This window comes from Lepisosteus platostomus, chromosome 2 (assembly GCF_059453375.1).
Source record: "Lepisosteus platostomus isolate fLepPlt1 chromosome 2, fLepPlt1.hap1, whole genome shotgun sequence".
NCBI classification, from domain to species: domain Eukaryota; kingdom Metazoa; phylum Chordata; class Actinopteri; order Semionotiformes; family Lepisosteidae; genus Lepisosteus; species Lepisosteus platostomus.
This window is the reverse complement of record NC_142612.1, coordinates 30,673,853-30,695,991: the sequence shown is the minus strand read 5'-3', so window position 1 is coordinate 30,695,991 and position 22,139 is coordinate 30,673,853. Positions and strand designations below refer to the sequence as shown.

Here is a 22,139-nt window from a genome sequence, read left to right as displayed (position 1 = left end):
CATTAACTATATGAAAGGGATGCGAATCTGAGCTTTGTCTTCAATAAAAGCTTAGTCCAATGTAGGGTTATGGCAAACCAAAGCCAAACCTGTTAGACAAGGACACACCAGGGGACACCAGTCCAACACAGCACAAAAACAGTCACTCAAACATACATTCAGAGAAACTAATTAACAGACAACATAGAGTCGTTCTTTGGCTGTGGGAGAAAATTTCTAGTACCTCATTCATTCACTCTTAGCTGTTGAATCAAACCCTACAAGTTCTTTAGACACCAATAATAAGAACGTTATTTTTTTTTGTGGAAACAAAGTCAGGACTGCATAAATTTTAAAAACAACTTGTAAAAAGCAATTCACATGCTGTTTATTATAGGAATGCATCCATTTGAAAAACTGCCGTTCTGTTCAGAACATTTTATTTATTCAATGATGTAAAAATCCACAGGTAGATAATACATAGATGGGCACTGGGAGCCGATTTTGAGACAGTTGACTTTTTTGGCTGCTGTGCTTTCCCATTTTAGATGGGGATGGTTCAGGCTTGCTTTCTCCTCGCTGCTGCCTCAGGAGACGTTTTCCTCCAACACATCTGAAAATGACCCCAGGAAAATGATATGCCTCACGTGCTGGTGTCAGACATGGATGTTTCTAACATCATGTCACTTTCGTACACGTCAAACTCAAACGGGACAATAGGTCGAGGAGCAGTCCCAGCTGATTTGTCAGGATGAGGTGTAGTTTCTAAAGACATGATGCTGCTCTCCTCGAGAGTCTGATTATGGCACTCGCTGGTGTCCACTGAGCTGGTGTTGGCTGTGGTGGAGTTCACTGTGCTGGTGTTGAGCATTTTCATCAGGGCAGGTGTACTGAGGGGGCTGCGGAGCTTGTCCTTGAGGTCAGTTCCTAAAATGAGTTTCAAATTCGATTAGTTATGTATTTACACATTAAGCTCACCACCACCCCCACTTTGCAATAATCACTAATGAGGTTGCTGGTAAAAACTGTTTACTTACCTATGTAGGCTTCCTCATCACCAATGTACATTTCAATACAGTGCCCCAGCATGGTCACAGAAAACGCATCATCTCTTTTAACAGCAAGGGCCTGTCATGAAACAAGCAAATAAAAAACACAAGGAAGTTAACAATTACTAATGGAGTAAAATTAGCTAAATTAAAAACATCACACTTTTAACTGCTTCTTGTTCATCTTAAGAGACCAACTTAAGAAATCCTCTGTATGCTAATTAAAACCATCAATATGAACATTATACAGAAATTATTTTTTAAATTCAAGCGTGACATTCAGAAACAAAAATGAAAAAAGGGAATAGCTACTGGAACTGTATCAAAGCAGGACATCAAAGATGGGCTTAAAAGAAAACATTCATGCCAATGAATCTCGCAGCCGGCAGAGGAATCCTTCTCCGTTGGGCCCCTGAGCAAGGCCCTTAACCCCAACTGCACCAGGGACACTGCATAAATGGCTGACACCGCGCTCTGAGCCGAAGCTTCTCTCTCTGTTTGTGTGTCTCATGGAGATCAAGCTGGGGTATGTGAAAGGACAAATTCCTAATACAAGAAATTGTATAGGGCTAATAAAGTGATATTATCTTAATGAGTCAAAAAGATACAACAGACAACTTGATTTACGCCAGAAGGTTACTGTCAAACATGCTGAGCTTTGGTGCTAACTTTGACTTGAAGGCAAGAAACTTACTGTGTGAAAATAGTCAATGGCACTCTCAAAGTCTCCCATGAGGCTGTGCACATATCCAATGGCAGCATATGTCGAGGCATGCTGGGGAATTAGTACAAGAGCCTGTCGATGGTACTCCAGAGCTTGGTCATATTTCCTAAGAGGAGATAAAGTTTGTCAGGAATATTATTTAATGTTCCTAAAAGAAGGCTCTTCTCACCCCTTAAATACTAATGGTCATGTATACATACGTGTATAACAAAAAAATGAAATTGAGGAACTCCAATTAGACTTCATACTGCACATTTATAGGCTTTTAAGGCTTCTCTTTCTCAGATACATGTCTTCTTTATTCCACATAAACACAAATTAGAACATGTACTGTACATTAAAACTCAGATCAAACCAAGTCTCAAAAATGCTTAAGTTGATAGAGGTATTACAACTAAAGTGTACAATATGTTTTAGGTTGCACTGATCTGTTTGAGAAACACAAATGAATGTGAGGTGTAAAAAAGACAGGACAAGCATGTGAAGAGTGATCTTCATATACAGTATGTAGTTCAGCTCCTTTTCTAGTGAATGTCTGTTTACTGCATAATTCAAGACGTTATATTAAGAACATAAATTACAGGCCCACGTTTGTGAATTATTTATGGAAGGGGAGAATGACACAAACCGGTGAATTTTCTTTAATCATTCCTGTCACCTATAATAGACCACCTCTAAGGAAGATACTGAACACTTCAATTTGAATCTTTTTTTTTTAATTTACAAGACTGTTTTTCGAACCTGAAGAGGAACACACTAGCAACTGCTGCTCGTCTCGTGATGTTCACTCAATTATACAGCAACAGCAAAAGGAAGCCTGCCAGAAAAGCACTGAAGGAAGTGGTACTTAATGTGGGTCATCAATAACAAAAGAAGCACTACAGCAGCTTTGGAATCACAAATTTCACCTGTTTTCCAGGATGAACACTGAGAAATATTTGGGTTTCTTATTCTTGTTAGTCACTGGAGGTTGAAATTTCTGAACGCTGCATTAGTCCAAAGAGTGGGGACCTCAAGCTGGCTATATTTTGAAAAATGTGCAGACAGCAATGATATCACAATTCAGAAAGCAGAATTCTTTCAAAGATGGAACAACTACACAGGTGTGAATTACACATGGAAGCTAGCTGTAGTGAGCACTAATTATCTTCAAAAAGCTCTTATAATGAATTAGATGCCTTTAAATCCAATAAGGACTCTTGTTTGTGAGGCCCCCTCCCCAACTTCAAATGTGGTTTCTTTATAAGTTTGGCTCAAGCCTTGTTAAGTCCTCTGTGTGAACTACTGCTTCTAGAGGTGCTGCCCTTCATGAGGGTCTGATTTCCACACTCACTGGTGCTAAGAATTTATCATCAGAGCCGGAGAATAAAGTACTCCCATAGCTTGTCCTTAGGGTTAGTGTCTAAAATAGATCTCCTTTTAATCTAATTGCCCTAGAACATATTCTTTGTCTTTTAGAGATTAAAATGTTCAGCCAGGTAAGAAACCTGCACAGGAGAACTACAGCAGACTGCTGAAGCAATGGGCAATGATTGTTTTGCTGCACCCACAACCCTGGAAATATTATATTACATTTTGCTTTGGAAAGGCCAAAGAAACAATGGAGAATTGTATTTTATCCCTTTCCACACATCAACCTGTTTAGCTGGTCTCTGAGAGCAACAGTAATGCTCTGTCATCTCATGCATATTTTAAATTCCTTGCAAGGAAATACATCTGAAACCCTGGCATGGCTCACAGGTTGTTGCCTGACACCTACGGCACATTGTATTGTAAGCAGCATATAGATGCAGCTAAAATATCATCTTGCATAAAAACATAACTGCAGCCCTCCACTGCAAGGTTCACCTGCTATTTGCTTAAGTGGTACCAACAAAAGAATAACATTTCAAAATTATGATGTTATATTATATGTTTTAAAAATTACATGGTACAACAATACAGCTGCCTTGTGAGAAAATCATCTATTAAACCTCAGTACTGACAATGAGTTAAGAATGTTTTAATGTGCCAAAGGTAAAATGAGAAGGCTTTGATAAAGAAAACTGAATTGATCAAGTGCAGGCCAGCAAGAGCAGGCAAATTATCCATCTAATGAAAAATGCCAGTAGAAATAATTTTGCTCTTAAAGTTGTGTGTCAGTTAAGGCCTAACTTTTAACAAAAAGTGCAGACAAACAGTAGATTTTCTCACAGGCCCAGTGTAATGGAACTATAAGGAAGTGCGTTTCAAATTGAGAGCAGAAGGCACTTCTTTACCCAAAGGGTTGTGTGAGTCTGGAACAAGCTATCCAGACAAACTGTTGAAACAAATACCCCGAGTTCCTTTAAGTAAAGCCTGGAAGAGATCCTTAAATCAGCTGGCTACTATTAACAGAATGAGCTTCACGGGTCAAATGACCTCATCTCATTTGTAACTGTTCCTTTGTTCTGAAAGCTATAACCTAAAAACCGTAATGGTCAGCATAATCTTCACTCGTTTACTTCAGTGCTTACTCACTTAAGTTTTCGACAAACATGACCCAGATTGTTTAAAAGAGGCTCCCATTTATCAACATTCACCTGAAAAACACAGCAAAATAAAATTATGGCAGTGTTAAGCAAAGTTTACAGCAAAGAGAGAATAAGAATAAGCACACATAACAATGCAGACGTTTTCACATTAACCTTATAATTGCATGCATTTTATTAATTTACTGTCTGAAAGACACAAACATCTTTAAGACTGGCACTAAGACTGTAGAATTAGTAAAAGGATCACTCTTTACTAAAGGCATAGAATAAAAAAGAATCACAAGACATCAAGAACAGTGTGCAGATGTTCACCTTTCTAAATGACATAGTATTTGGGGAGGTAAGATGTCAGTCTTGTTTGGCACCAAAAGGCTCCCTAAAGAGCTTGTACTACTTAACCTTGTTCAGAAAGCAGACATTAAAAATGACTTTAAAAAGTACATAGGTTGGAACAACTAATAGAAAGGTATACTTTAGCCATTCTGGAATAAAAGGGTATAATTTAAAAAAAAAGTTTTCAATCAAACCTCATTCGATCAAAACCTGTTACTGATGATGCTTTGTTCAAAAATTAGGATCACTGTGATACTTTTGCAGTGTTGCAAACCACCTCTGTTCACGACTAAAAAAAGCTGACTTCCAAATCCTACATCTTGTCAGACCAACTAACCACAAATGTGTGACTCATGGTCTGCTGTGAAATCCAAGACGACAACACAGATATAAGGGCCTTTTCAGACCTTACTTAGAGCAATGAGCTTTGACGGGGGAAAGGAATTTGATTTTATCCTACAGGGAAACCTGTGTGACACTGTTTCGCACACTGAAGTAAAGCTACGAGGATTTCAAAGTCCCCAAGAACACATAACAAGAAAATGACATTGATCCAGCAAATTAACAAAATGGGCAATTCAACTATTGCAGGTTTAGAATCTCGAGAGAGATTAAGAATAAAACTACAGTTTACTGGCACAGAAACCAAAAAGAAAACAATGCACAAAGTTCCTTACAGACTGATTCAATAAGATGATGGTGAGAAAACATTTGCACAAGTACCTCACTTCCGATGGCTTTTATTTTCTCCAATGCATCAAGAAACATTTTCTCCGCCATCTTCCAGCTGAAAAGTCACACAATATTTATCAGAAAAATTGTATAAAGTTTTTGACAGGTTGGGAAATGCACTCATGCTTTGCAAAATAGTAAAAATTAGATTCATTTACAGAAGAAAAATAAACAGGAGAACTGGTAACTTCTGCGGGTACACCAGTATAACCTAGCGCTCAGACATTACACGATATTTAAGTGCTTACAGCAACACATAACCTTACATGAAATCCCCTGAACACTGTCACCTTGGCATTTAAGAAGACTATGAAGAAAGCTATTTATATGTTTTATTATTACATTTTACTGTTTTTTACATATTTGTATGGTGTAATATAATACACAGTATAAACTCTCTCAGTCTAAGAGAAAAAGTCTTAATATCATTTATAACATTCAAATGTTACTCCATGCTGTTAAATAAAAGATACTACATAGCTAAAAGATTTTCTTACTCTCCATTCTGAAAGGCCACCACGCCCACTTCATGCATCACAAACGGATCCTCTGGAGCGATACTTAGGGCCTGGCTGAAGAATTTCTCAGCCAGCTTGGAATTGTTCGTCAAAACATATTCCAGGCCAATGTACAGCATCGGAAGGTGGCACCTGGAAATGACATTGACAGTACAGAAATACAGTTTTTACTAAGATGACATATATGAACTGTACAGACGTTTCAATAGCAGTATCCTGACTATCAGCGTCCTGAAAACATAACGTCCGATTTTACTTTTATATTCAGGTTATTGCTGGAATACTGATTCACACGGACACTATACTGGAACTAGCGGTTTTCACAATGCAAGTGAATATCTTATTAATGAATATATTTGCAAATGGAAAGCCACTAGCATCAAAGCTAGGATGTAGTAAAGCTATCAGAAATTGCACTTTCATGGTTGAAATGAAGAAGTAGAAGAAGCATTAGTACTTGCTCATGGTGAGCAGGTAGTGCACTGACTTCAAATTCAGTTTAAACATAGAACAACTCTTAGGCAAAAATGTAACCATTTTCAACCACAGAATGGCCTGCTTCCATATTATTGCATGTGGAGGAAAGAAATTCTCTTAGTCAGGTTCAGAGAAAGGCGCAGTAAGTTTATTATGTATGCATACAGGAATAGCTCAGCCACACAAGCAACAGGCAATTCAAAGTACCAGCTGGAAAGTTTCTCATTTATATAGACAAGCAGTTACAAAAACAAGCACAAAAAGGAATGGTTAACATATTTGTGCAGTAAAGCATAAAGCAAAGATATCACAGGACAAAGACAGCTTATTTAATACTCCAGATATCCACTCACTACTAGTCCTTGAACATTATTTTTAAATCCGGCGCAATTTCAGTGCCACATAACCTTATCTATTGGTTCTGTTACTTCTCAGGCAGTTTTTCTGCCTGGACAGCTAAGAGCTACCATGTGCTCTTAACCCTTTCCTTCACGTGTAATGCGTGAAGTAGTGTACATAAAAAATAAAGAACAGTCCCATGCAGAGTTTTTACTTTTTCTTGCTTTAAAGCTTGTAGTCGTGGCACTTTGAAGCAGCAATATTTGTTATATAAACAATCTACTCCACACATTCAAAGCAAACGACAAAAAAAAGATGTAAATGGTTAATATGAAAACTGGAAAAGTCATGATTTCACACATGATGACAACAGTTTGTAGAGACATTGGCTGTATTTGCTGTCAATGTTGCTTCCACTCAAAGATCACCAGTGGGAAGACTTATACCAGATTAACATATTTCACATATTTCTCTTTAATTATTAGTGATATTTATTGTAACTTATCTTACCCTTACAAGTTGTGAAGTTTGAGCATTCAGGTTTTCTGAAAATGTGCATGCAACATTTTGTAATTTCACAAAATGAGGAAGCAATGGATTGGCCTCAATACTCAATAATTGCAAGGCAGAGTAAATGCAAAATATATTTGGAGTAGCTAAATCCCCAAATTCATGTAAATAGATGCATAACATCCATTCCAAATATATATATATTCCAAATACTCTGTAATTCAAAATACTGTCTGCATTTAAACAACAATTGAGAAACAAGAATGAATGATCTTATCCAATACTGAACAGAGCAACTGATGTGTCATTTGCTCTCTACCGTATTCCATAAGCACACACACGACTACGAGGTTCAAGCACTAACAAATCATGTGGCTGACTGATACATATTGTGAGTCAACCAATAATTAGGTTACCCTCAGAGTACATTTGAGATCAATCACCTAAACAATGAGAATAAGGTTCAAAATGTTGAAGTAACAGAAAACATAAAACTTTTTATTATCCTAAATAATATCCAGCTGAAGCTCCTATCCTATAATACAGCTATATTTTTAGAAAAGAAAATTCCAACAAATTCCAAGTTGGTATTTTTTAGTCATAAGCACAGAAAGCTGTTTATTTGTTGGTACAAAAAACAATGTTGGTACTGGGGACCATCTGATTAAGCATGTTTTTTATGAGTAAAAGTACAGAAGTAGGAAATCAGATCTGTATATGGTATTCAGATTCTACATACTCAAATGCCTACACTATACCGAAACAAGCAAACAACGGAAATTCCTGATTCTGTCACCCACAATGTTCCATGTTTATCTCCAGGTTTAAAATCCCAGCCTATTCAAACATTGTTCCCAACCAGCAAACCTGGTTAGAAATCTGCATAACCCTCATTCTTAGCAAAGGTCACAGAACACATGAAAGTACATTTACAGAAAACAAAAATCCTGACATCTGTGATGCAAATAAACTACATTTTTCCTTAAGACTCTTGTATTGGACAACAAGCCCAATGACATACAATTCAGATCAGTAGGGAATAGAAAGAGATCAGATCATTCACCAGCAGTGCACAAATCACCAGAAAATGAATCTTAAAAATGCCTGTTGCAGTTGAAGCAAAAAATTCTAGGCGAGACTGGCCTATATGCTATCACAGCATGCAGCACTGAGAGTCTATACAGGCAGTGAATTATATCACAAGACATAGACAACACTTGAAAATGTGAATGCAGAAACAGACCTTATTGCTGGCATTGGCACTTGGCATTGGATTCAAGCCTTGTGGTCTGAAGAATGACCACTGGGCTGTATGGACAAGGCAGTAGGAACCTCCTCCCAACCAAGAGGTTGCTGTTTGGCAGTGAAGTTTGGGATGGTGGAGGACTTTGGCACAATGAATGTTGGAACATAATGCCCATATTTAAACCCTAGATATCATGATTGGCAGCAGCTGGGTCTTGTCCTCCACCCAAATGTTTACCATGAATCGAACTATTTGCACAGCAAGTTGATAGCTACTTTTCGACTGTATGCTGACGTACCCTTTCATGAGCTTGGAAGCTGTAAAGTAGGCAGCCATAGCTTGGTCATGTTCACTCTCCACGGCAAAGGAATGCCCGAAAGCAATCCACGCAGGACCAAAATTTCTCTCCAAGGCAAGGGCTTTACTGAAAGGAGAAACCACAGTTACTCAACGTTTGGTTAGGAAATTATCTTCTTCTTTGCTTTCTGTGTTTTTCTAATTAATGGGGTAGAGCAGATGGTAACACATGAGATGTGTCCAACGCAAGTAAACATTGAAACTTTTAATTAAAATGAAGGAAATACTTCTTCTTTTCATTAATGTTCCTTCCTTCATTAACCTTTTTAAAACCTCCTATTGTGAGCTCTGTACTTACCTAAGGTATCTTCTTGCGTGTTCATTTTTGTGGCCAACCATGAGGTAATAGCATCCTACAGCAAACCATGATACCTGAGGAATGGCAGAAATGCACAAAACTAACACACAACAAAACCTATCTCAGAAAAGAGCAAATGTAATACACGTTAAATGCTTACAAATGCAGAGTATACATATTACACCACAGGCTGCAGCAAATTCATGAAACTTTCAAGATACTGGTAATTCCTGAGTGCCTAACTGGAGATTGTAATTACCTAAATTACTCTCAGAGAGAGTGGGATGTAGGACTGTAAATAATTCTAAAGAGATAGGCTAAAGCTTAATTTTGCACCAACTTTAAGTTTCACCCACCCTCATATCCATTTACACATTAGCAATTAGGAGACTATATCAACCTGACAGATTTCTTATTCAAAATAAAATGAGTTAAACCAACCATTGTAAACATAATTTGCACTAATTAACACTTAAGACAACATCTTTTAAAACCTTTCTCTCAACAACACTGTATTGCATACATACTATATGTTCTCATTAAGTCCTTGGCTTCACCACTAGGGCAGGGGTATATAAAACTTTGACATTTCCATCACATGACTTTTAAGCTACCAAAAAATGAATTGACCCTTAATTGCTTCATTAACCTAGGTCCTGAAAAACACTAATGATAATATTTTTTATTATCAAAGATGCAGCGAAGTCTTGCTATGTGATGCCAAGTTTAGGTGCCAATATTGACTAGCCTCAAACTTGGAGTTATTAAAATAATGCTTTAAAAAAAAACATTTAAGCACTAACTACAATTTAAGAACTTTAGTTTGGCAGAACTTGTTCAATTTCTTTTTCCTGTAAGGTAATTTTTGTTCTTTGTAAAATTAACATTAGCAATAACATTTCTGGACCTTTTTCCATCGCATTTTTTTCCCCGTTATGGAATCCTACAAGTGTGAAAATATATATATGCAAAGTTTATTAACGAAGACCTTGATCCTAATCAATAAATCAAATAAATGTACTTACTGTACCATTCGGGTACAAATCCACCAATCTATGTGCGAGGTAAAAAAGCTCTGTTAATAAAAAAAAAGTTTTCATTTATTTTTTTATTTAAACCAAAGCTTTTTAAGCCAAACCACAGCAACAGATAACTACTTTTCATATACAGTAAAGGTAAATCTGCAATCAATATCAAAGAAATGCTTTAACAACAGGACACAGGCAGAGAAAACTAAGTAGGTCCTCAGTTTACCATTTGATTTGCTGAGCTCCACCAGCGTTCCTATGTGTAACGGGAGACAGTTGGCATGGAATGGGTCTTTGACCATCACCCTTGAGGAACAGATAGAAACTTATCAATTTACACAATCCAAATAAAAAGAATTTTGGTCTCCTCTTTTAAGATAATCTTTTCCTAACGCTCCACTCCAATAGTGGTAGCTGATTTTGAGGTCTTATTTTCTCTGTCTGAAAGCAGTTCTGTCCTACAGTGTATTTACCCTGAACTATGATTCATATAGAAAAAACAGAAAACTTTTAAATGGTCTAGTTAGGACTGGATGTAATTTTAATCACGCATTAAGACTAATATAACCCACAACATAAAATAAAAACCTTAAAAAGAAAACATTTTCTACATATTTGGATAAAGACAAATAACTAATTCCATGTCAGCTCAGCCTTTTGCACTTACATTTATCTAATATGATATATTAAGAAAAAGTAATTATGAATTAAGTACACTTAGGCTTGATGACACTTCACGATCTCATGACCATTCATAAACAGTGAAAAATTAACATTTGAAACAGAAAGCTAAAATTATACTTACATTGATGTGAGTTTGTAGCATGTATTAAAATCACAGTTATAATAATGTCTCTCTGCTAAACACACAACCACATCCAAGTTGTCTTGAAGGACATTTACTGTGCCAGGGATAACCAGCTCACTGGGTTTGTTATACTGGAGAAAAAGGGTGAGTGTTTATTTCAGAAAGCAATCTCACATCATCTTAAGACATTAGCATAAAGAATTAAACTAACTAACAAAAAACTGAAGTAAACAGGATTCATTACAACCACTTGTGTATAATTCATTAACAATATGTCATTGTGCTACCAAGGGTATATACATAATAGGCACAATAATTCATAAATGGAAATGGTTTTGAAACATCTTTTCTTGTAAAATCCTGTGGGAATCACAAGCTGCTAGAAGCTAACTAAAATCAAAATATTTAATAAATAATATGATTTGGAGCTAAGAAAGAACTATGTTTTTTACAGGTACCCTAGGAGGGTAAGTCAAAGGAATAAGCCAAAGGAAACCTGGCAGAGCATGGCTTTTGATCAAAGGCTAACTGATTTCAGTTTGTTACCTGAAAAATATATATTTTTAAAACAATTCAGGTCTTAAAAGGTCAAATAGAATTTAGCTGTTACCAATCATGTACCAATTTCTGAGTTTCAGAAATGCCCTCATTCAGATGTGTGGCCTGAAATGTAACCAACTGGACCTCTGCTGAAGATGCTTGTCCTCGGCATGTCTGATATTGTGTCACTCCCACATGCGGGAGAGTCTGATACAGTGCCACTCTCACGTGTGTCTGTTTATCATGAATTCATAAACTAGCACCAGGTGTTCAGTAAGAGATAGTGGCCAGCAATTTGAGGACAGGCTACATGCAGTTGTGTTCTTGAGCTGGAGACAGTACCCTTGAAGTTGGGCATTTCTGACACTCAGAAACTGACTAACAAAACAAGCTAAATAAAAGTCTATAAACAGGGAAGCAGATCAAATAGCACTAGAGAACTGGAGCTCAGCTGGAATGAAAACCAGCAGATGGTCTTCCTTCAGCAACAGATGTGGAAATCACTTCTCTAAACAATTTTACTGTAGCTGTAACTCAACAAAGCTCACTTGCAGCACAGAGTCTCAGGCTTTATAGAAAACCACCATCATTTTCAGGGTTGCTCTATAGAGTTCAAGGCAAGGAAGCTGTGCCAGATCAAGGGACAGGGTTAGCCTTATACTGTATACAAAGCATTTCTGTTTTCATAGCCCTCAGTCCATCGTGTGCGGAATTTAGGTGAACAGCAAGTAAAGAATGATTCATAGCATAGCATGTCCTGAAACAAAACATCAGTGGCATCAAGCTGCTTCGGCAATGGTGTAAAATGTAAAAAATATTAAACGAAATCTGAAATGTTCCTCTTTCTTGCGCACACTAAACGTGCTCAGCCTGATGAAACTTACTTTCCCTTGACATTTATTGTTAAGCTGTGCCTCTCACCCACCTTTTTCAATTTACTTTCAAACAGAAAACGCAGCAGTTCCTCCTCTTCTTTTGTGCATTGCTCACTTAGTGGAAGGGAATCCAGAAACTCTTTTTCTAAAGTGAAACACATTAAGCTCTTATGCAGTAGGGTATGGAGAAAACACAAATAAAATGACTGAACACATCAGCAATATACAAAAGCACAAAACTGTTTCGTAAGCTGTGCTTTTAAATATTACTAATTTGTGGAACTACCTGTACCTGATTAAACAATGTAAAAGTATATATTAGAATTTCAGTACATTATTTAATTCATATAAATACATTAATGATTTCATCCGCATTCAGATAAAAAGGGAAGGAAAATGTTTTTTTTTCCCCTCTCTGTTATGTTGTTTGGTTCAATTTAATTTATTTTAAAAGGTTATTCAGAAAGCCTTACCTTCTTGAGCAGTCAGCATGTGGTGGGCTGTTAAAAGGTCAAAGGCTTCAAAGCAGTAGACGTCTAGCTTCAAGGCCTCTTTGTAGCTGGATGTCGCCTGTGGTCTCTTTCCCATAGCATCATAGATCTTCCCCCGCAAAAGGCAGATAGAGCTCTTGATCTAGATTGGATTGTCACAGGGAAGTAATACAACATCTATCAGTATTCGATCAGCAGAACACTAAACAGTACATTCTTGCATTTAAAAAAAGCTGTAGTGTCCAAACAGAACAGCAAATACTAAGACATTAAAGAAGAGAGGTCTAGAGGTCAAGAAATGACATGAATAACATGCAAATCCTTTTGGCACACTAAAATGACTATATCCTTGAGTTTGTATGACCTGAAAATTAAACAATATATAGGGCACCTGAGATATGTACGCATCTATGTTGTCACCATTAGCCATTTATTTCACTGCAGGGAATAAAAACAGTGCTTTGCTTCACACAGTTCCATAGAGCAGGGTGAACCATGTCAAAATAATTGGTATATTATAATCTCTCATATAACTGGACAATAATCGTATCTCAGGATAACTGGAATATTATCGTATCTCAAATATACTTCACATTACAGAAACAGTGAGTTTTTCGTCAGAAGTTATCTTCTATTGCTGGAAGGTGGTGTAAGAAAAACAGCTTTTTAGTGTAAGCCCTATATGTATTATTTATGTTTGTTCCTCCAACAGAACATTACCATTCACGAAATTAGGTATGAATACTTAAAAGAAAAAATAAACTAAATACACAGAACATGGGAATAAAGGTTGTAATTTAGGTCACCAACAAGCATCTTGATAGAGGTTAGGACATTGAGAAATATGCTCTAAATGATTCTGGGAAGGTTTCGGCAGGTGTCTGATAAATTCCTAACACGCAGCTGTTTAATTCTCTACAGCAGCAGGTGAAACTCATTTATCCTACATTAGCGATGGGTTCATTTCTAAGCTTGGGTGTCAAACCAGAGAAAGCACATCTCAAATCCACTATCCAACTATCCAACCTGAAAAACAACCTGAAAAACAACTGAATTAAACAAAATGCATATAGGATTTGGTTTTGGCACAATGGAAAAATGTTACCGTTTAGCTTGAACATACCTGTTACCCCTGGTCTAATACCTTACAATACTATCAAAGTTGATTTCTGTATTCTGTATTAGATGTGCTTCTGCTCAGGAAGCCTGTGGGAAGCCAGACACACTTACTGAAGAGGTAGGCATGCCCCAGTCCTTAGCTGACTCCTTGATGCCTTTGTCCTTCTTTGCACTCTTTCCCAAAAGCTTCTTGCTAGGGGGCTCTTTCATGTCAAGGATATCAAGAGCCTGCTGGTACTCCGCAGCAGCATACTTTAACGAAAAGAGCAACAGAACTTGAAGGGATAAAATCTTCAAATCTCAAACAGGCACCAGTGGCTTTCAAAAGTCAGCATCACCAGATGTTCAACACACACACAGACACACACAAATGCCTGCACAACACACACAAAAAAGTGGATTTCTTCCCAAGGATGCCATGATATTTTTTTTTATTACTAGTACAGCATCATGACATAAACAGAAACCATGGGGAAGTACTTGAAACGGTAACAGGAAACACTGCTTCACATAAAGGACAATGGAAATCTTGAACACTACCCAGATATGACATCAAAGCCAATAACATCACTGCTGTAAAGAAGCAGCTGGATGAAATCCTCAGATCAATTGGCTATTTGCTACCAGTTACAGGCTGAATGGCCTCCTCTTGCTTGAAAGCTTTGTGCTCTTAGGTCTGCTTTACCTGGGCCCTTTCTGGTGTTTGTTCTTCTATGCCAATGTACAGGCAATACAAACAGAACTGTTATCTTTCATTTTTTGACAAAGGTGGTTATTGCATTTTGGCTAATTAAGCATTTTGTGAGTGCATGTAGAAGTATACCATTTTTTACTCTTGTAATTGTACACATGAAAACACAAGGCTAACTTTAATAACCCAAACAATAGAGACACCTACTGTTCAAACATGTTTACTGCAGTTCACTCCTGGGAAAATTATACTAACCACAAAATAACGTGACTTAAAAGCATCTAGGCAATTTATTTGAACCTAAAGAACTGCAATAATAGGGTAACATCAAATTTAAGGACTGATTTATTTTATTCTAGTTTTTACAATGATATAAAACATCATATAATCATGGTAACTAAGTTTTGTTTTTCAAAACATTTTAAAAATGCTGTCATTAAAGGGGAAATGCATCTCTATTTTTTACATTGAAGAGTTATAATGAATTGGCAATGATTAGTACATTTCAAAGGAAGGAAATGCACAAGGAAACTACTAAGTACACAGGTAACATGTAAAACCTGAAATTTAGATCACAAAAGTTTCAAAGAATGCGTGGTGCCATATTGCCGTCAGTATCTGTGTTCAGAACAAGGCAACAAAACTTCCAGCGACGCGAAAGCAACCCTATTACACTGTAAACACACCGTGGCCAGGCAAATGTTGCTACTATATTATTAGTAAATATTTTCATAGAACTGCCACAAACAAAACAACATTTTTAGAAAGTGACCAACCACCTAAAATACACTCATAATAATTAAAATTGTTAGGAGACCATGTTTCTTGTTTGCTTACAGTGACTAGTGAACAGGAAGGGCTGCTTTCACGTCATAATTTGCGCAAACTCACACACTTGCCTGTTTCTCATCTGCCTGCAACATGTCATGCATAAGGTACTTCCACAAAAATCAGAACTTTACACTTCATTTGAAATTTGTTAAACTTTGTGATGCCGTCAATTAATTCATTTTGTTACAGAGATTTAATAAGTGGTCTGAGAAATTGGGACTGCGGTTCCCCTTTAACGTGTCAACTCAAGGCAGGGTACTAGTTTTTCAGAATACTCACGTGACATTTAGCAGCAAGGCACTGGCAAGCTCTGTACAGCTGCAAAATGAAAATAATTTAGTGTTTACCACATCTGATGAGCAGAATACGAAAGCACACAAGAAAATCTGACATTCTGAAAATGATTTATTGATGTGCAAATCTTAATTTAGTATGGGACTGTGCAACAAACTATTTAAACATTTTCCCAGATCTTTGACAATATATATTCAGGGAAACACAAAACAGATCTGCTTGGTGTCATACACATAGCACAGTCTAACACACCACGATCTGTCATTTCCATACTGCAGGAGGTCCTGTGCTTGTCTCAACTTCCCAAATTGATATGATATTACTGTAAAGTAAAGTTGAGTACTAGACAGTTGCAAGCTGTAAGCTCAATTGCAACAAGATAACCTGTGAAACAAAGCTGGAGATGAGCTGATCCCCTTGTTATATGGGTTACGTTATTGTTCAACCAACAGCTGTTGGATGCTGTTTGAATTTGATCATGTGGAGAATCACAGTGGCCTGAATTTTCATTGATAAATGATAAAGAGAAACTGAGACACAGTAAGTGGTCATTTGATTTTTATGATGGGCTTAGTCTACATTTATGAGTACGAACTGTTATAAAGGTCAACCTCACACACTTTTGTGTGCTACAATTGCTGAACATTATCTAAAGAGTGATTTCAAATTTATGTCTGTGGATCCTGACTGTTCAGAGTAGGTGAATCTCTGCAGTTGACCCTTATTTTCTGAAGATTATGCTATTGGAGCCTCGAATGAGATGGGATATTCCTTTATTTACAACTTACAATGAACTACATAAGATAACACACTGTACCCACTCTAGCCCTCTTCCTCAATATCCCTGCTGCTCTCTAAGAACCACCAACGGTCTCAAGTGCACTCAGACTGAACACACTTATTAAGAGGCACGTCTCATTTTGTTATATGCATTTACCTAAATTTCGGTTCACTTCCCTCTCCAAAATATTTATCTTAATATACATCTCAGAATTCACTATAGTGTACAGCAGGCTCTACATTTATGAGTAGGTATAATTCGACGACACCTGTCCTTATGATTAGAATGTGAAGTAGGTCTATTGTATTGTGTCTGAAATCCAATTTTAGTTGACTATCGCAATACAAATTTGCAGCTAAGGATGCTTAAAATCATTACATATTAACAATAGCATTTCAGTTATAAGCTGTGACTGCATTTGGAACTTTTCCATGTTGAGCATGAGTTGCACTTCGTCCTGCGCTTCAGTGTCCTCTAGAGGGCAGCAGCAATTACTTTTAATTAATTGCAATTGAGAACAAGTTTGTTGCAATTGGTATGAACCTACAGTAGTGTATAGAGCTGCATACTAACCATGGGATCATCCCTTTAGTACAATGCTCTTCTTACACTGCAGTTGACCTACTATGGACTGTACATAGATATAAAACAAAAACTTTATAACCACTTTTTAACTTTAGGTGTTTAAAAACTTCACATATACTACAAGAAGCACAGGCAGATAGCGGCCTAGTTACACTGAAACATTCCCCCCCCCCCATACTCAGTACAGCTTGTTCAAATTGGTCTCCAAATATCAAAGCTAAATGGCCAAATGAAAGAAACCAAACTGTGACCACTGGAGGTTGGCAAAAGGACTGGTATGGCTTGATTTATACATGTAAAGATAAATAAAACAAGGCACTTGTGTGACAAGCATTTCAGAAAAAATAATAAAACTCATTAAACACAAGTGTTTACTATTCTTTCTTAAAGCCACTGAAAGAGAAAGGGTTCTGAGAAGCTGATCAATGGAAGGTAAAAATAAGAGGCAGCAACAAATGAATTTAAAAATTCTTGCCAAGTAAAACAAATTGATCAATGTATCTAGGAAATATGACGAGTTTAAAAGCAAGTGGGTTCAATTGGTTCTTGCAGTGTGAACACAAACGAACCGAATCCAATTTAACAGAGAACAATGCAATTCAGTATGGTTAAGTGGAAAGAGCCAGGTACGGACACGTTTTAAACCAAACCAAATTCGTTTGAAGCAAACCCAGTGTGAAAGAATCCTAGGATGCACAATCGAAATTCCAGCATGACATCAAAACTACAGTATTTTGCTTGAAACTACACTGAACATGCTTTATGGGCAGAGCGGAGGATCTGTGGCTAAGGATCTGCTCCTATGGCTGGAAGGTTGCCGGTTCAAAACCCGCAGCCGGCAGAGGAATCCTACTCTGTTGGGCTCCTGAGCAAGGCCCTTAACCCCAACTGCTCTAGGGGCGCCGTACAATGATAGACCCTGCGCTCTGACCCCAGGCTCTCTCCCTGTCTGTGTCTCATGGAGAGCAAGCTGGGGTACGCAAAAAGACAATTCCTAATGCAAGAAATTGTAAAGGGTTAATAAAGTGATGTTATTATTATTAGAAATACTACATTACTACATTAATACTGTAATGCTAGTATTCAGTATGAGAAAAGTCCTTACCTTATCTAGTTTTCGTGATCGGAGAGCATGTGAGGCCCTGTGATATTGTGATGTGAGGTAAAGGCACTGTGCTAGCCAATACACGTCCTGTGGGTCCTCTAAAAATAAAGATAATGTTTAGTTAAAGCTTAGTTACTCTTGGAGCATTTGTACTAGACAACCATTCTACCGTCAGCATTACATTTTGAAACAGAGAACTAGCAAAAAAACAAACTAAAGGTTACCAGACACCTTCTGCATTCTGTATAATAAGAACATACTGTTAAAAAGTTTCCTTTCTGCATTTTTATCTTTGTTCTGAAAGTAATTTCAGAAAACTTTTGGAAATGTTCAGAACAGACAACAAGGTCATGAAATGAAAACAATGTTATTCCAGGCAAAACCAGAGCCATATTGCTTACAAGGTCATGTCAATAAATTGAAGAAGTTATTAAAATGGATCTATCTGTCCCCCCCCCCTTTCCAGCGTAGTCCCTTGGGCAATTTTATTTGAATGCAAATGGGTCACTTTCCCTTGAGCTCTCTGTGTCAGTGAAATAACATTTTGAGGTTACTTCCCTAGGGGAAATAACCATGAGCGTGAGCCTTCAGATTTCAAAACCAACATGGTTATTTTGTCAATGCAAGATCCCAATATCAGTGACAGTTAGTTCAGTTTAATGCCTGAACATTTTTGGGTGCTGTCCCACAGATGCCTCACTTTTCCGCTCGTAGCGTGTCAACAATGGAGACTGGATCATGTTTGTGCCAGCATATCTAAGCAAAATGCTGTGTGGCTTCTTCTCAAAATTAAAGAAATGAAGAAGAGGATCCCAAGTGGCTCAACCAGAAAAGCAATCCACTGAGAACAGGCTGAGTTCTCTGATGGTGGGTTCAAGCCAGAGTCACATTATTAGTTGACTGTGGCTAAAGAACAGCTGTTCAAAGGTGGACAGGTGGGTCAGTAGAGTATACCTATACTTCCTCATTCCCCTGTGTGTGCTTGTGAGGTTAGTGGCTGCAAGCCAAGACATGAAAAACACACAACTAGCTATTGCAAAGTGGGGATGGGTAAAATGACAATAATTAGCAAATAAAATCTTTTGAATAAAGTACAGAATCTACTATTTTTATTGGTACCAAAAACCTATCTAAAGCATCCAGATCAGGATTGTCAGTAACAGTTTTCTGAAGGCACGGATTCGAGTCCTTCTTTTGGTACTGAACTTGGGAACTAAGGTTTAGGGACTTGCAGAAACATCAAATGCATGCAGATTACTGTGCAAACACTTTAAATCTGCCAGCCTCTGCAACTAATTACCTTTCAAATAAGCTACAAACACAATTACACAAATGAATTTAAATACTCGTTCAGAGAACTTACTGAGCCACTCTTGTACATTTTACAAAATACAAAAGAATGAATAAATTTAGGTGTTGTCTAATAATTTCAGAGAAGGGTATCCTGCGTTTTCCCAGTCCTGCTCCTGAAGTAACTAGAAGACTAAGGGTTTTCATTCTAACACAGTATTACTCCAGGATCAGGTCTGGGAAACACTGCTGCACACTCATACCACAGTATGCTACAGCCTAGCAATAATCATGTAGGCAATAATCATGTAGCTGATGCACGTAAAGTGAACAATTCTCATTACTTTTACTTGTACCACATACATAAATGAAAACAAGCAGAAGTAGGATATCCATCCTTACCGTGTGACAGTGATGCGATTTTGTCTGCCCAAAACAGGGCACTTTGATACTGTTGCTGCACAAAGAAGACAAAATAAATGATTGATCCAAGTCCCAAAATAACAGGAATGTATGTGCACAAATGTGCACTATGTTCAGGAGCAAGTTTAGGTCTGAAGTTTTTATTTCCATCCATTCATCATCAGAAAGCTGGTTTTTGCTGGTTAGGGTTGTTGTAGCCGGAAGCACAGGGCGCAACAGCACCCGTGTTTGGTAAACATCCATCACAAGCCCTTACATACAGCAGAAAACAGGAACACTTCAGAGAAACAAGCTGACCTGGTCAGCAAGTCTTTGGAAAATTTGATGACATGCATCAAGAAATGTTGGGGAGAACACACAGACTCTGCACAAGAGGAGCCCTAGTCTGGAATCAAACCCAGGCCTCACCAACTGTGAGGCAGTTGCGCTATTTGCTACATTACCATATCACCCAAGGTCTGAAAATTAAAGCTCTGTTCTTTCCAAGCATAATTTCCTCCAGCTAACAGTGTGTTGATGTCATATCAACTTCATACTGACAAATCATTAGTCTTAAAATATAAAACAACATTTGATTTATCTTTTTTGAGTTTTACCCTTTTAATATTACACTAAGTTTTTTTTTCTTTCTGAAAATGTAATACAATGTTAACAAACCACTTCACTTAGCTCTTAAAAGAAAACTTCGTCGACTTATCACTTTCCTGTCAGTCAATACAACTATAATGTTTGCTTCTTAGCTTACACAAGACATTTATATCTATGTCGTTTTCAAACTTTTAATATTGCTAATTAAATGTTCCTAATTAAAGAGTCCTTCACCTACATCTACGTCTACCTATGCACATGTGAGCATAAACGGCCAACAATATGCAAATTCCTCCTCACCTTAATACTACTGAACAGCACAATACTACCACCATCTCGGCACTTATTTCCTAAATACCGTAGTTAATAAAAAGGCCGACACAACTTTTCAGACAATCAATCCTTATTGATGATTATAATACAAACTTTATATGATTATGCTTTCACTTTAGGATTGAAAATACAGCAACCCGGCGAGGCCTATTTAATTATAATATGGTGCACTAATTGCGAGTGTTGCTGCAGCTGGTTCTGTTGAAAACAAACTGCTATTTTACGAAGAAAAGGTTTAATTAATAGGGCGATTTAAGCATTGGTACTCAGCTGCTGGAAAGGTATATGCAACATTGTAAAACTAAACGAAAATCCTCCTCAAATATAAAAGTCTTTACCTCATCGATATAATGACGAACACGCTTCCGCAGTCTGTCCAGATTCATGATGATTCTCGTGATTATTGCTTTATCATTCAGAATCTTGTCATGCTAAAGCTAACAAAAATAAACTAATTATTGGAAATGCTTTCACCGCCTCAATTTTTACCACTCGATCCCGCGACTTCTGTAGTAGCGGTGTCACGATAAAAACAGTCCACCGGGAAACAGAGGGAATCAACAAAAGGGCCCGCTAAGCATTGAAACAGATTGCAATCATAAATGCATAGCCGCTTACATTTCGTACAATTCGTTGTAATTAATAATATGGTCATATTTACACTACTTTTCATCCCAAAAGATACCAAAAAGGATTCACATAAAGAAGGAACAAATACTTTATTGACCCACTGTATTCAGCACCCAGCAGGGCAGCAATTGTGTGTCAGCAGTTCCACTACATACCGTATCACATCAGATGAAGCAAGGAACTGCTTCACCAACGAAAAAAGACGAAACTTTATGTAGGCCATAATATACCAGCCCAAAATATCCAGGACACTGGGGTTAACACACCTACTCATGAAAACAGTGACATGGGAATTTTATCAGCCAAGAAGTCTGGGCTTCAGTTTAATGATTCATCTAAAAAACATCTTCTCCTACAACACAGTGCCGAAATGTACCACTTTGGGGAAAATGCAATCCTGAAGGAAGTGTGTCTAACAACAGCCCTTGCAACAGATGGTTTTCCTTGGAGGCCTCCAGCCTTGACCAGCCTCTGAGATCTAACAAGATGAGGCTACAGGATAGTAACATATTGAAAAGACTGATAAAGTAAGTAGTGTTTTTTTCAAAGACACATACTGTACATAACCAATTTTCTTGAGATTTATTAATTCAGAACACCTGTTTTAAAAGACAAATTAGAGAATATAGTGATTTAATAACATAACTGGAGT

The 22,139-nt window shown here is 37.4% G+C and overlaps 1 protein-coding gene across 1 annotated transcript; it reads right to left on the bottom strand.

Moving 5' to 3' along the window:
- Positions 1–329: 329 nt before the first annotated feature.
- cdc16 (cell division cycle 16 homolog (S. cerevisiae)) lies at positions 330–21,395 on the bottom strand. Its single transcript, XM_088604748.1, has 18 exons — positions 21,196–21,395; positions 19,916–19,970; positions 18,224–18,321; positions 15,738–15,776; positions 14,048–14,188; positions 12,800–12,959; positions 12,377–12,471; positions 10,909–11,042; positions 10,330–10,409; positions 10,101–10,150; positions 9,076–9,149; positions 8,719–8,844; positions 5,828–5,980; positions 5,322–5,385; positions 4,252–4,313; positions 1,723–1,858; positions 1,017–1,107; positions 330–906 (listed from the first exon to the last, which is right to left on the bottom strand). The coding sequence occupies exons 1-18, from the start codon at positions 21,241–21,243 to the stop codon at positions 623–625; spliced, it is 1,890 nt and encodes a 629-aa protein (XP_088460874.1). The 5' UTR covers positions 21,244–21,395; the 3' UTR covers positions 330–622.
- Between the last annotated feature and the right edge of the window lie 744 nt (positions 21,396–22,139).

What these genes read in the sequence shown, in the direction of transcription:
- cdc16 (XM_088604748.1), bottom strand. Translation starts at nt 21,243, where the DNA reads ATGAATCTGGACAGACTGCGGAAGCGTGTTCGTCATTATATCGATGAG. An exon ending in GTGGCCTTTCAGAATGGAGA is followed by an intron (nt 5,386 to 5,827) that starts GTAAGAAAATCT and finishes GTGACTTTTCAG; the next exon opens with CTGGAAGATGGCGGAGAAAA. An exon ending in TAAAAGCCATCGGAAGTGAG is followed by an intron (nt 4,314 to 5,321) that starts GTACTTGTGCAA and finishes TGTGTTTTTCAG; the next exon opens with GTGAATGTTGATAAATGGGA.